Source organism: Syngnathus scovelli, chromosome 10, assembly GCF_024217435.2.
Source record: "Syngnathus scovelli strain Florida chromosome 10, RoL_Ssco_1.2, whole genome shotgun sequence".
NCBI lineage: Eukaryota > Metazoa > Chordata > Actinopteri > Syngnathiformes > Syngnathidae > Syngnathus > Syngnathus scovelli.
This window is the reverse complement of record NC_090856.1, coordinates 2,717,650-2,732,672: the sequence shown is the minus strand read 5'-3', so window position 1 is coordinate 2,732,672 and position 15,023 is coordinate 2,717,650. Positions and strand designations below refer to the sequence as shown.

The 15,023-nt window shown below is 42.5% G+C and overlaps 1 protein-coding gene across 8 annotated transcripts in view; it reads left to right on the top strand.

Annotated features, from left to right (window-relative positions):
* Positions 1 to 15,023, top strand: part of lpp (LIM domain containing preferred translocation partner in lipoma) — a 61,811-nt gene that overhangs the window by 13,582 nt on the left and 33,206 nt on the right. For 3 of the 8 annotated variants that reach the window (XM_049723077.2, XM_049723069.2, XM_049723063.2), the window contains 3 exons: positions 3,908 to 3,949; positions 8,014 to 8,119; positions 14,149 to 14,336. In XM_049723077.2, coding sequence (XP_049579034.1) covers positions 8,037 to 8,119; positions 14,149 to 14,336 — 271 coding nt within the window. In that variant the 5' untranslated portion in view covers positions 3,908 to 3,949; positions 8,014 to 8,036. Of the gene's footprint in view, positions 1 to 3,907; positions 3,950 to 8,013; positions 8,127 to 14,148; positions 14,337 to 15,023 lie in introns of those variants that run through there. The other 5 variants (XM_049723092.2, XM_049723100.1, XM_049723109.1 and 2 more) reach the window with 3 other exon arrangements.

The window sequence follows — 15,023 nt, the reverse complement described above, 5'->3', positions numbered from 1 at the left end:
TTTTTTCCTCCAGGTCAGCTAGTTCATTTTTTGAAAGTCGGCGGCTCAACGAAAGCATTCTCTTGAAATCGCTGCATCAATTTCAATTTTTAGCAAGGTTCTTTTAATGAACAGCAATTTGTCTGGAAATTCAAAATTCCCACTACATCATCCACAAACTTAATCTGGCCTCACTCGTCCTTAATTTCAAGACGCTAGCAAGTCGAAAAGAAATCTCAACAAGTCAACAAATTAATACACGATTAACGGGAGCAATTACACCGCCGCCGATCTCGCCTCAGCTCAAGCACAGATTATCTGTATGTCATTAATCACTTTAAAGGTTTTGATTACTTTCTGTTTTTCCCGCTTAAAGTCATTGCTAGCCCTTCCCAAACAGCTATTTAGCGTTGAGGCTTTTCGGGCGCCGATTTGGGATTATACGCACACGTGCCGCCATAGTGGCGGGTGGCGTATTTCCATTTATTCCTTTTGGGCTTTAAGCACTTTTGAAGGATTTTTGGATTTACTCTGTTAACCCGCAAGCCGGTTGGGCTGATTTAATAAACTCAGAGGCTTCATGCTAGCGCTACCTGTAGCCTCTGTTTTGTGCCTTTACCCTCGTTTGTGTTGCTATTTACAAAACGCTAGTCGTCGTTGTTATGTTGCTATGTGGTCGGGCAGAGAAGATGAAATGAAATATGATCCACATGTCTTGAGACAGCTTTTGGGGAGTTTTGTATTTTTTTTTTGTAATTTTCTATTACCAAAATGCAACACAATTTGGCATATATTAAAGTTAGGTTGTTTTTTTTAACTTTATTTTTATATTTAGAAGCATGAAGTCAATCTTACAGGAACAAAAAAGTAAATAAAGTCTGAAAAAGGAAAAAAAAAATTGTCTTATTATAAAATAAGTTATATTAAACTTGAAATAAAACCAAAGTTACAAGAATATGTAATAATGTAATTTTTGTCAAACTTTTTTTATTGAATATTTTTGTCACAAAGGATGCTCAAGTTATTGCATTTTTGATTCCAAAAATTCTAATTTAACAAAGAGTTTTTTTTACAGTCGCTTTGCCATGTGTCACTTAGCGTTTGCAGTCAAAACGAAAAAAAGTTCATATCAGCCAAGTCCTCCGGTGCACATTTCCACTTCCTGTCAACGAGCATTTTCAACCAGTCAAGGAAACGCTTCGTCATGAAGCCAACCGTCCCGGACAGCCCAAGTCGCGCTGTGCCAAAAATGACATTTCCTGCCTCTTCCTCCCCTCTCGTTTAGCTCGGGATGCCACTAAGTGATTAAACTGAGATTAGGCAGCCGGGCCGCTGCGGGCTAATGGGAACACACTTTACGCTGTGTGTGACTGATACACTCTCCGATGCCAGCCGCTAAACACTCTCAAATGACTGTGGCGGCCTGTTGCCAAAAGAGCGTCATTTGGAATAACAAAAATTACACACAAATGTTAGAATGAGAAAAAACTGAAAAAGAATTGAACGACACGCTATAATTTCCTGTAAACATTTTTTTTTTTTTTTCTGCTGACTCAAAATGTGTCAACATCCGTCACCGTTTTGAGACGGCAGCAAACAAGACCAGCGTGCGTATTTCAACCGGTTCAGCGTCGGTGGAATTAATTGCCGTCGAGTCCCCCGTGATTCCCGAATGCAATTACCTACTGACCCAAATCATTTTCTTGTGTGTGTGTGTGGTGCTAGGTTACACCCAAGACCAAAGTCCTCACATGGTGTCTATACATCATGGCGGTGCACCGCTTTATGTCTCGTGTTAGCCGGCGCTCGTGATTTAAGGCAAGCGTTTATCACCGGAAAATGTTACGTCCGACGATTATTCTTCCACCAAATGTCTGTAAAAGTTTGATTGCATGAATCAGTGTCTTACTCCTTTCCTCACTGGATTAAACTCGGGCATTCTTTTTTAACTTTAAAAGATTGTGTATGTCAAGAAGAAGCTAACGCTAAAAGATTGTGTATGTCAAGAAGAAGCTAACGCTAAAAGCTAAAAAGTATTTCAAGTATCATGAAAATGCCAAAATTTTATTGCTGTCTGAAGGCATCTATTATGGAAGACTGGCTTGTCAATCTCGTTTCTTTTATTTATTCCTCTGTGGCCTAAAACAAAACAAACAAAAAGTCCGCCGAACTGAATGGAAAGCATTTCTTGGTGGCGCGTTCTGACGCCGCGTTGTTAATGCTGTCACAAGTGTGTGACAGCCGAGTGCGGAGCTTCTTCTCATGTCGCGTCTAATCGCATCTTTTAGCAGCTTGTCACGGAAAATGTTTCATTGACGGATTAACCAATTGTATACGCCGCATATGTTGCATAATTGCCGTTGGTGTCAGTTGAGTTCAGTTGTCTTCGCGGGCCACATAAAATGAGGCGGCGGGCTGTATTTGACCCCCGGGCCTTGGGTTTGACACCTATGTTCTAAACGAAAGACATTTTTTTGTTGTTGTTTATTGGATTCATCTGCTCTGTCCCTTGTGTAATTGACAAAGCGGATGTAAGCGTTCTCGTTGGTTGCAACGAGGCTATAAATACACGAGCGCGGTGTTCGCCAATCTATGTATTTTTCATTGGGTCTGCTCGAACATTTCCAGGCCCAATAAGACTTGTCCGCAACCTTAGGGAGAACCTATCCGCCAAGGTGCCATGGCCTATTTGAAAAAAAAGAAAAAAAAAGGCACACAAACATCATATGTAGTTTGCAAAAATAGCAGAAAAAGGAAGACGACAAAAAAAAACCATCATTGCTCTTAGTAATGAATTTTTTGCTCAAGGCTTTCGAACAATTGTCCTCTTTCAATTCTCGAGCAGAACGAGAAAGACCCTTGTACATTGTATTTACACGGTGACTCAATAAAAATAAATTGCAGCAATACATTTTTTGGGTGTTCAAAAAAAAGCCTTGTGCTGTACTTCAAAATTAATTGTTATTGGTTATAGCAAAAAAAAAAAAGGGAAAACACGAGTGGATCGCTTTTAATAAGAAAGCATCCAAGGTCCTTTTTGGAGTCCCGCTGATGACGAAGATGCGTATCGTTCAGAACTACTCAATCCATGTCTTGGCACATTATCGAAATGGAGCACCAAAAACTTTTTTTGCTTGTTTTTGCTATGCTTGTCAAAAAAAAAGAACACTACTGTTTTGTTTCCCAGCAAACAAGCAAAAAGTTAAGGAAAAAGTCTAGCTTGTCAGAAAATTATACTTGCAAAAAAAAAAAAAAAAAAGTGCGAAGGAGGCGGCCTGGATCACATCCAAACTGGCGCCCACCAGTAATTACGATGCGAGTACAAAGAAAAAAAGGATGCACGCCGTCCTAAAGGGAAAAAGGGGGGAGTGTAGGTGTATTAATTCCTATTCCCGCCTCGCCTTACACAAAAAAAAAAAGACCCACCCTCCTTTTTTCCTTCATTTTAAAGAAAGAGGAAAAAACAACTGTCACGTTGACTGACGCCCATCCGTGTTACATCCCATCGTCGTTCCCTGAAGTATACGCCGCCGAGTGGGGAAACTGACACTGTCAATTTACGGCAACAAAAGGCTGAGGAGCATCGCGCATCTTTTTGGGGGGCCCTGGAGACAAAAAAGAAAAATAAAGAAAGAAATCACTCCGCCCCCACTTTTTACCTGCATCCAAAGAGAATGTAGGACATTTCTCTGCGCCAGAAATAGCAATTTTTGCTCGCAATTATCTGTTTCAATTTATCCCCTCCAGTCAAAAGTTGCTTTTTAACTTTATTTGCGTTGCACTTTAATGCTAAGTCGGCCGAGGCGAGCGAACGCACGGGAGGCAAACTTTGGCCACCTGAGATTGGACAACGCAGATGAACAAACGAAATTTTTCTATACTCGTGTTGTTCCCCAACTTGATACTGAATTTTTATTTTTTCTTACAGGTGCCGCATTGTGTATAAACTCGGCTGGTGTTAAAAGTTTTGGTGAGTTTTTATTTCTTTCCTTCTTTTGTCCACAATATTTTGATTGTGTCCTCAGTAAATCCCAAGTTGTCATTTTTAATTTTTTTTTTGTAAGAAGCTTCTGATTGAACAGGTGCGAACAGTTTTTATTCTTCTTTGCGAAAACAAAATGACACAATTAAAGTGATGCTTTGTAATATTTGTTTGTACATATTGTGAGTGTAGTACATCATGATGTATATTTGATGTCATATTTTGGTAACATTTAAGGGTCATGATTTTTTCATTGTCATCCATTATTCACTGCATCGTTTCGCTTTTCATAAATGGCCTTCACTAAACTTTCGACCCTCGATGCGCTGTGATGATAATTTTTTTTAATTTATGCAAAAACAACAAACAGAATTTAACAGTCTGTTTTAAAAAAAAAAAATTAGCTGTGAGCTTTGTAAAATACAAATAAAATATCTCAGAAAACAAAACGAATTCTCCTCAAGGTGAAGGTATTTTTCAATTTGTGATTTGAACAAATAAAAAAAATTGTACAACATAATCTTTATTAAAAGATGAAAATAAAAACATTGGTGAGCGCAAAAATTAATTCATTTGATTAATTACTACATGATTTAATTTGACGATCACACGAAACATTCAAACGTAATTTGCAAAACATTCACGTTTTTTAATGCATTTTTCAAATGTATGGAAAAGGTTTTACCTGTACAAAATAATCAAAATTCATAAAAGTGTCAAAATGAGTCCACTCCTGCAATTGTAAAAGTCACAAACCACTCTCCCCTTAATTTTAATGATTGCCAGCAAATATGATAAAAAAAAAAAAAGTACAAAACCACCACTGATGAAAAATGAAAGCTATGGCACAAAGTGGCTGTGAATACCTTCATTACAATACAATCTTGTCTCCCCCCCCCCCTTCATTTCACACACTTTGATAACCATCTATGTTCCTCCATGAAAATACCGCTGCACCTCTTCTTGTAAAGACTGAGAAAAAAAAAATGTCTGCAATTATGTCGTTAGGGCTAAACATAGTCGACTGTCATTGCATTCACCTCGCACTCGCTGACCTAGCCAAGTTGAAAAAAAAAAAAAACACATTAAGAGAAACGCAAGCGGCTGAGAGTTTCATTTGACAGCCACGGTAATAACAAGCTCGGTCCTGAGCCTTTTTTTAATGTGTTGAAAATATCCGCAGGAGCATCTCTGCATTCCCGCGGTTGCTCCTACAAAAAAAAAAAGAAAAACGTGGAGCTGGAAAAACGTGCCAGCGATGGGTGCTTGTCGGTTTTGCCTCCTGGCATTCCTCACGATGAATCCGGGGTTGGATTCCTTCAAGTTAGCGTCCAAACCCCGCTGCCCACTTGAATTTCAACTTGACGATATTTAAGCGTTCGGGTTTGTTTGTTGACTCGTGAATGTCGGTGATTATGGAATTGTGCGATTGCCGGGTAAACATCTTTTCATAGATGTACTTTTAAGTCCCGCTTCCATTCAAGCTGCCGTTCTTTTTGTAATCTTCTCCTACCTGTGAATTTACGCTTATGTTCCTTAGCGGGCCCTGAAATTTCACCCGATAAACGTCGTGAAGTATATCAAATTGTGGATGCTCGAAATTGAAATAACTCCGAAAGATGAATTTGAACAATATTTCTCAAAAGATGTCGCCAACATTACTTATGGCGAAGTGCTGCGAAGAACGTTTTACGAATACCGCCACATCCCTAAAAAATCCCTAAAAAGCTCATCAAACTCCAAATTGTCTAAAAATCACACCAAAATATATTTATGAGGCATCTTCAAATCTGCTAATTCCTTTTTGCAAAACATCGGTAAATTCCATGACACCTCTGACAATAACAATTTCAAAGGAAGCTCTCCAAATCTCCATGAAATCTCAGAAAATCTCGAAAGGCCTTTTCAAATTTTCCAAAACACTACAAATCTACCAAGCTCTTTACACACCTTCCAAAACGTATATAAATCCTACGACGCCTGCAAATCTCCAATACAAATCTCGTAGAACCTTTTGGAAATCCCGCAAAATCTCTCCAAATCTTATGATGTCTACGAATCATCTGCAAATCTTATGAAACATCTGCACATCTCATGCGACCGCTGAAAATCTCGACCAAAGCTTTGCAAATCCAACATATATGGAGAGATTTCAACTGTTCACGTTATAAATGATTCGAGTTTGTGGCTCACTCCGAAATGAACACTTTGAATTCAATCTCAGTAGACTTAAGATAGTCGGCGGTCGTTCAACGTCTTTTGTTGGGAAGGGGCAAAATCCGACAGCCCGATTGTCTTCAGGCACAAGGTCATGGGAAACCCCTGCAAATCTTGTAAAACCAGTAAAAAAAAAAATCCCCAGAGACATTTTTCCATCGACTTGAACTCTGTGAACGTCAAATTGTCACAAAAGTGACAGGTAAGAATGCTTAAATGTGATTTTTTTTTTTTTCACTTTGCCCGTGGCCAAGGACATACTGGGCCCCAAATTGAGCTCAGGAATTTGAGCTGTTGAGAATTTTTTTTTTTGTTCCACCTGCAGTTGACAGTGATTTTAGATCTCAGAGACTTTCAAATGTCAAATTGACACTTACTTTATTAAACGTAAAAAAAACGAAATTATGGCTCACCATATTGGACTTTAGGTTTCACTCTACAATAAACCGTGACATCATCAAAAGAGCCCGACGAGACGAGACGAGGCGGTCCTGAGCGTCTGTTAACGAACTAACAAACGTGCCACTATTTGACACGATGCCTCGGGTGTTTTTTGCGTCTGTTTAACAAAAGCGCCCTGATTGCTCTGTTGCCGGCACCGTTTGGGATTTGGCGCCTCATTAGCATCACGTTTGGGATGAGTGTTGCTAATGTGCCGCCATGTCACTGGGGTAATCATCGTGTTGATTTTGTGTTTACTCCTGTTAGATTTTTTGCGGCAAAAAAGGTGGATTTGGTTCGGAACTCAATCGGAACCATTCCAAAAATTTGATATCGTTATTCGATTGTTTTTTTTGGTAAGCCTTGTTCTACTTCAAGCGCCACGGCATGTGGATCAGGCCTGTTTTGAGCACCAAGCGCTGAGTTTAGGGGCGAGAGTCATCATCAACATCTTCCTCCTCCTCCTCCTCGCCGAGGAAAGTGAAGAGGTGCGTAAAAAGGGGTAAATAAGACACGCTTAAGGATGGACAGATGTGATTAAGATAGGCCGCCGTGATTAAGAGGCTGATATAGATAGCGCTCGGATAAACAGCCTGAGCCGGGAGTCAATTAAAGTCCAAAGCCGGCCAAAAACAACTAGTTTAACTTTTCAATTAATCTCCTTTGGGGGGGGGGGGTCACAATGCTGCGGAGTGAGCAGCGAAGCCAAACAGCTGGAAGGCCTAAGACAAAACCTCAACCTCCAGATGCTTTTAGGCAAACAAGATTTGTTTTTCTTCTGTCATCTCGGAACATCGGAACAATCATTCGTTTCTCCCAGAACCGGGATTTAAATGCAACTGTGTGTGTGTGCTTTCGTGAGCCACATGCTGCTTCACCCAATTCAAAGATAAATATTTCATGTGTCAGCCGATTCTGTTAAAGCATGGCAGAAGACCAGTTTTGTTGCAACGCTAACCGGTGTCGGATTGTTTGAGGGGCGGATTAAACCCGGTTAAACCTTGCGTCGGGCCCGCAGCGATAGACATCTCTGCGAGTGCTCGCCTTCTGCGGATAACAAGTTAAACACATTTTAACATCCGTCATGGCGGAAAAGCAGACGAGTAAAAATCCACAGGAAGCTCGCTGGTTCATGCAAAGGTTAGCTCAAGTATTCAGGTGGGTTTAATACTGATGCAACGTTACAATACAAGACACTGATCAAATAAATGTAATAAAATTACTTTTTTTTTTTCTACCGCCTTTGGTTGCCCTCCAAAATCAGATGCTTGTGAAGTTAAAAAAAAAAAGGCACCCCGTGGTAAGCTTAGCCACATGCTATTGTGTGCAAAAAGCAGTATGAGGAAACCTTGGCGCACTGTGACATGATGGAAGTTTTTTTTTTTCTTCTTCAGGCTGCCTCGAGCTGCTCATTGTTATGTGTCGGCCGTATTCTTTCTCCGAGAAGGGCTGGAGAAAAGCGGCCGTGCGGCTGCCAACTTTTCCCAAGCACAAGTTCAAGTATGCGGTAATAAGTCGAGACGAGCGGATAAATCAACCTCGCTGGCTTTCATCGAGCCACGTTGAGATAACGCGGACGCCATTGCTATGCGGAAGATGAGCGAGGCGTCTCAAGACGCTTATATTGATGCGCGGTGGCCTTTCTTTGTCTTCTCCGCTTGCCATTCTCTTCCTCAGGTCATCCATTTTCTCTTCTAGTCCAGGTCGTACTTCCAAGTTTATCTTTTCTTCTATCGATTGCTTTTTCGTCTTTCTTCATTTGTCTTGGGTCTCTTTTTTCGTTTTTGACGCTCTTAAAGTCATCTGTAGACAAAGTGCCGTTGAGCAGCCGCCTTGCCAGGGAGGAAAAGGGATTACCCGCCCGATCCGAAACAAGTTTGCACCGACACCGGAAACAATCCCAAAGCTATTGTTGTCTCCGAACATTGGCTCGATCGACTCTCTAATTGCCAGCGATAATAGTTTGTGTCATTAAGCAAAACCCGAATGGCTTTTTTAGCAGCATACGGCTGAGAAGAAATCCAGAAATCCACCCTAATCCGCCAATCTTGTATCGTACACTCACCACGGGGATTATACGTTCCCACTTTCCCCATGTTTACCTCCTTTAGCTTAGCATTGAGCCCAGCTCCCTTTCAGCAAATGTTGTTGTTGAGCTGCGTAGCATCTGGTCAGCGGTAGTCGTTAAAAAAGAAACTTGTTTTTCCGCTACTTTGGCTTAAAAACTGTAAATAAACAGGAAAGCTCACCCCGACGTAGATAAGAAGCAATGAAGGAGATTTTTTTTGTGTCTTTACAGATGTTCGCTAGCAATCAGTTTCGTACAAAGCTTGCTTCCAAGGTCACGTTCGGTACAAACAGGTTTGTACAGTAAACACAAAAAAAATAATAATACAAACTGCTCGCTGCAAACAAAAATTCTCTTACACGCTACGGTAAATATGGTAAAACTTCAAACGGACATAGTAATCGTCTCTCATTTCATTCTGCTTTTATTGATAAACACTTTTATCCCTCGCGGATTCACTTTCCTTAAGCGGTCCACTGTGCTTTGATGCGCTGCACAACATTTGAGCGTTTGACTCGGTTCGCTCCGAGCTATCATCATCAGTTGGTCTTTGCATCCCCAAAAATGTCAATGGGCTGTTTTGCCCCCCCCCCCCCCGACAGATTTTTTTTTTGCCTCAAGAGGACTGAAAATTAAATTCAAAAGTGTTAATCCGGAGATGACAGCGGTGACAATGACAGGACATTATTTAAAAATTGCTAGCGGCTACGTGCGCTAAGGCGACTCGGGGTGGAGGGGCAAATAAGCGAATCAGTACTTTGGCTCGGGAAGAGGTTTCTGGCAAAGACGAAAAACAGTAAAGCCTATCTGGAAGGGAACAACATTGCCTGGAATTGATTAAATGTCACATCAAACCAACGTTAATTACTCTCATGGTGTTGTCCTGAAGCTTGTTATTAGCGCATTTGTTCTTCTAGCTACCTGGATGCTAACCTCTTTGAAAATTCAGCCCTTGAAAATGGTTTCATATGGCAACATGAAATTTGGTAGGGAGGTCTATCATGATAAGATGCACAAAAAAAAAATCTTTGGAAGCCATCCGTGAATACCCAAAGTGGCTTTTGAGTTTTAGGGTCAATCTTGCCACGCGCAAAGCTCGTTATTTTTTGTTTTGCTGAAAAACTTTGACGACTCCTAAAAACAAGTGAAGAATTGGTCAAAGTAGAGCGTAACCCCGAGTAAAACTTTCTAAAAAGTCTCGTTTTGAAGTGTCAGGTTGTGAATTTGTGTCACGAGAGGTGTGGCGTTAATTTTCCCAACCTTTCATGTTTTCTGCACCTGAATGTTTGGCATGCTAATCAGGCGACTCATATTGATTTGCAGATGCCTTGGTTTGTTTGTTGTCGGCGTGGCGTTCGCGCCTTTAAAAGAAGAGCGCAATCCTCGGCGGAGGCTCGCGGGTTTGCGACGTGATATATTTACAGCTGTCACTCAGCGACCTCCCGAGACGCCAGCGAGATCGACTCCCGAGACGCGGCGCACTTATCAAGGAGCGAGCCGAGCAAGCCCGTCCCGTTTTTCTTTTTGATTCCTCCCCCGCCGATGCCGGCTGTCAGTCAGCGTTAAAGTCACGTTCGGCGTATTTACAGGAACGAGTTTTGCTACGCGCCGTCATTAGGGAGCAAAGGCCAACTTGCGTCAACAACATTGCGAGCGTTTTGTCAACAAGTTTTTGCGGTGACGATCATTTTTTTTTGGCGGTAGACAATAATTGAGTCAATTAACACTTAATTTATTGTAATATAATTATTTGTTCTGATCTTCAAAAATTACAAAAAATTAAAGAAAATTACATACAAATTATAACTTTTTCGAAAACCTTTCCACATATACTCGCAAACTTCAGGCTTCCGATAAAAAGTTTTCAGTGTAGTTCCAAGCGGGAAAAGTAAAGTAGTCTCAAGTTTTGTTGTCGCGTTCGTTTTTTTGGGACACTGTAAAAGGTGACGCTAGCCGTCGGCGTTTCTCGTCGGCGTTGTCGTGGCTGCTTTGCGTCAGCCGTCCGCTAATTCGGGTCACGCCGGGGATGACTGCGTGCAGGTGTCGCAGGTGAAGCGTGTCACAGGTCACCAGGCGGACTTGTGGTCACAGCTTCTCTCCCCCCTGAGGAGGTGTTGAAAAGTCACAGGAGCTCCATTCAAGTCGACATCTAATGCTATCGACAAATCAAAGCGTGTACATGTTACGCTTTGGAAATCCTAGCTAGCCTACTTGATTTTGGGATTAACCCGTTCGCTACCATTGACGGCTTAAGCCGTCAAATATGCATTTTAACCGGGTCGGCAGCGAACGAGTTAGTTAATGATAGTTTTTATGCTTGTAGACGAATTACTGCGACCTCTGACTGTGCGCAATCAAGCATGCGCTTTAATCCCCACCCTACATGTTGTATAGGGATAAGTAGTTTTTAAAAAATATGTAATAAGAGTTAAGATGTCTTTTCTTACTTTCTCACATGCGACAACATACAAATCCCGCATTTTTTTTTTTTAGGTCATGTACAAGAAACATCCTCAGAATTCCCAAAATATTATAAAACAGGTTATACTAAAATGGAAGTGGCCACTGATTTTATACTTGTCATTTTTATTGCTTTCAGTCTGTAAGGTTTGCAATGGCGTGTTTTCATGAGTTATATTTCAGAACACCGTGTTTGACTTGGCCCGTGGTCTGACGCTGTTGTTGCCTCGCCTCGATTAAACTTTTAACACCCAAAAGACGCCGTGAACAGCTCTCCGTGCTTTTAGTAAAACACCGCCAGTCAGTCAGTCAGCTTTTGAAGGCCCTTCTGAAAAATCTTCACGACGACCACTTGACCTCTTGGCTCCCGGCGGTTGTTGTCAAAAGGCTTAGGGTGGTACCACGGCAGGAAATAAGGAGAAAGCGTGAGCTAGCGTTTGTATAATGTCGCGTTAACCCACTCAGCCATTCAGGCGTATCCGAGGAGGCCACCGCTGCCGTGGGCTCGCTCGCCGGGATGGGAGCGTTGAATTTTTTAGAGCTTCTGCTCGCCTGGCTGAGCGGCCTCGGCGCTTATTGCGTCACCGAGCGTAAGTGCTAATCCCGGTCACCCCTCCCAGCCCTGTTGAGGTGGTACGACAACGGTGTCTGTTTTAAGTGATGTTTTGATCGGTGCCTAGCCGAGCGAGGTAAGTCTACTCCCGGGACGGAAACAAGGTTTTTTTTTTGGGTGGGGGGGGTTCATCAGGATGGCAGCAGCGGCATCTCGGAAACATCCCGCGAAAGGAGTTTGGCTGGCAGGTTCGCGTCTCGCACTTGAAGACTTGCTCGAAAGCTCGTCATGCCCAAAAGAAAAATGTTTGACAGTGTAGCCGAGCATCCCTCTTTGATGGCTTCCGTGGTGGCCATGAAAAATTAATGCTGCAGAAAAACACCTGCAGCGTGTTCCTCAACGACAAGCGGGAGGGGGGGGGGGAAATAGTTGGCAGCTAAAAGTGGCGGCAAGGCTAACTGGAATGAAAATGTGGATTTTTTTTTTGTTTGTCTGTCGATTCCCATGTACGTCGTTGGGAGTCATGAAGAATCCACGCTCACGCGCTCCGTCGTTTAATGTAATCTTCCTCGGACATGCCTCCATTAGTTCGCCTCCTGATAAGACGACTTTTAATGAGTTTGACCTCAAAGTGGGACGCCACGTAGCCTTGTGCCGACTAACACGAATCACGGGTTGGAAAATGTAAGAAAGGGGGATATTATTTAATGCAACATTGGGCTATGTTATAAGCCGAAAAACCAAGCGCGAAATCGGTAACTCTCGTCGGTACGGGTCTCGTGCGTATCGTTAGCTCAGCGTGTCTTAAGAACCAGATATTGGAAATGAGATAGACACTTGGGTTGTTCCTAATAATTTGTTTTTTTGTAGTTGAAACACGGGTCAGCGATATGGCCTTCAAATAAAATCCATTTTTTCTCCCACCCCAAATCGGATTCTCTGTCATAACTGATTGTTTTACCCTTTAAGGAGAAAAATAAATTCCGATTCGGTTATTTCAACTTAGGGAATTTTTTTTTTTGCATTTCAATTATTTGCTTCACTTATTCTGCCCTGCCCCATCTCAGCCATAACTATCAGTTTCCACATCTAGACTATAGCATTTTCCACATTCCCCGAATTGCCGCATTTTTCCGTCGTCCACATTTCCCACGGCAACATAAAAAGTCCCATTCCGCCATCACGTCTCTTCTCTTAATGCCTTTTTATTTTTTTGGGTCATTGTTTTCTTTTTGTTTCTTAAGCTACCGCTCCATCCCAGTAAGTCCCGTTAGCTGTTCTATGGGCACCATCACATCATTTGTTAGCTTTCTGGCACTGACAGATGTTTGGATGGCTGGCGTGCCCAACGCGCGTGTTAGCAACCCGGTAAGCACAAAACGACGACACGCTGTGATTGTACACGGCGCGATCAAAGCCCCGGCGCCTTGTATTGTACGCGCCGCGCGGCGTGTTGAATGTGTCGCTCGTCTCAGATCATTTTTCCCCCTTTCTTCGCTCGCCTCTTTCTGGTGAAAGGCGTGAAAGGACAGGTGGGTGTGAGACATCCCGCGTTAAGATATCAAACACGAGGAGCCGGGTTTTCAGCTAATATTAAAAGATGATTGTGCGTGGGCCTCAGCCGGAAGAATGGAAACCTCCCAAAATCAGTCGCTGTATGAAAACCGCACAAATAAGATGAGAAATGGAAGAAGAGGAGGACGACGGGAATTTTGGCGTAGATGAAATAATTGATGTGATTTTTTTGGGGGGTTAAAAAAAGGCTTGTTGTTGATAAATAAACCTTTTTGTCGATCAATTCAACCACGATGTTAGGGCCGAATAACCCGGGAAGAAGTACCACTCTTATTTATTTATTTATTATTATTATTTTTTTTAACACTGTCCTCGCTGGTATCCTTGAGTCTTTATCATCAATGTTCCAGTTTTGAAAAATATTTGTAATAATAAATAGTTGTTATTGTTGTCCTCGATCTCCATCGTTTGTTAGCATTATCGTAGCGACAGTCGCGTAGCAACGGGAGAGTTCAATTAAAGATGAATTACAAGAATTTTTTTTGAAAAATGCAACCAAACACAAACCAACTCAAGTGGTTGCAGCAGAATTGCAGCATTTTTCAATATGTTTTTATTTCATTATTTTGACTGTTGTTGTTTTGGGGAGTTCGCTTTTGTCTCTCATTTGATTTGTGGGGCTTTGTAGCGCAAGAGAATGAGCAACAAAAGGTTTGGCGCTTCAAAGTCATTTTGATTGTTTTCTTGTTCCAGGACACATTAAAAGGTGTCAAGATCATAAGATCATTTTTTCTTCTCAACTTGTCTTCACCACTGACTCAATAGTTAAAAAGTTCATTCAGGTCTCGCCTTCCTAATTACTGTTGGTGCTGGGGGGACTTATCCTCCAAATTATATAACATTTAAATTTTTTTTTCCCCTTCTGCTCACCAGAAGCATGTGGAACGCAGGCAACAGTGGCGACGGCGGTCAGGTGACCGCCAGGATGGAGACCACGCCGTCGCCGGGTAGCGCCAGCATCTCCGTGTCGCAGCAGCAGGTGCCCAAAAAGTTTGCCCCGGTGGTGGCGCCAAAGCCCAAGTTCAACCCGTACAAGCACGCCACTGACACCGATCCTGCAGGTAAGCGCCACCTGGAAACTCATGCAAATGTGAGAGTTGCACAATCACATTAGAGAAGTACAATCTTAGTCCCGGTGTCACAGGCCGGATCCATAAAGGACACTCCGCAAATAAGAGCACTCGCGCGTCACTTAAAGCGACCCATTAGGATTCCTTGTTGAGCGAGCAGCCCCTTGAAGCTAATTGCTCAATAAAGAGAGTGGAAGTGTTGCGATTAAGCCGCTCTTCCCGCTGCTTCTTCTCTCAATTAGCGCTGGCGGCTTCGAAGCCCGCTGATGTCAAAATGGACACCGCCGCATGCACGGCACGAACAGGAAAAAGTGTGACGTCTTGTTCCACTTTGTCTCATCTTCACTTACATAAGAATATTGTTGCACATCCGTTTTTTTTTTTTTTTTTTTTTTATATACTTTGAAATCTGTGAGGGGAGGGCCCCCATGTGGCCCGTGGGCCGCTACTTGAATACCCCCCGAGTTAACCCCTCAAATCTGTCGTAAGTCATCTTGAGTCGTCGTCTGGCTCACGCTTCCCTTCCCGCTGGGAATCGACACAAGTTCTCCGACAAAAAGATTTGGAGTCGGCGGACCCCGCTAATGGCCTCAGTGAAGCCCCCCCCCCAAGCAAGGCGAGACAAAGGCGGCAGCGAGGCGCGCTGCCAAATTGACTTGTCTCTTAATTTCTATGCTA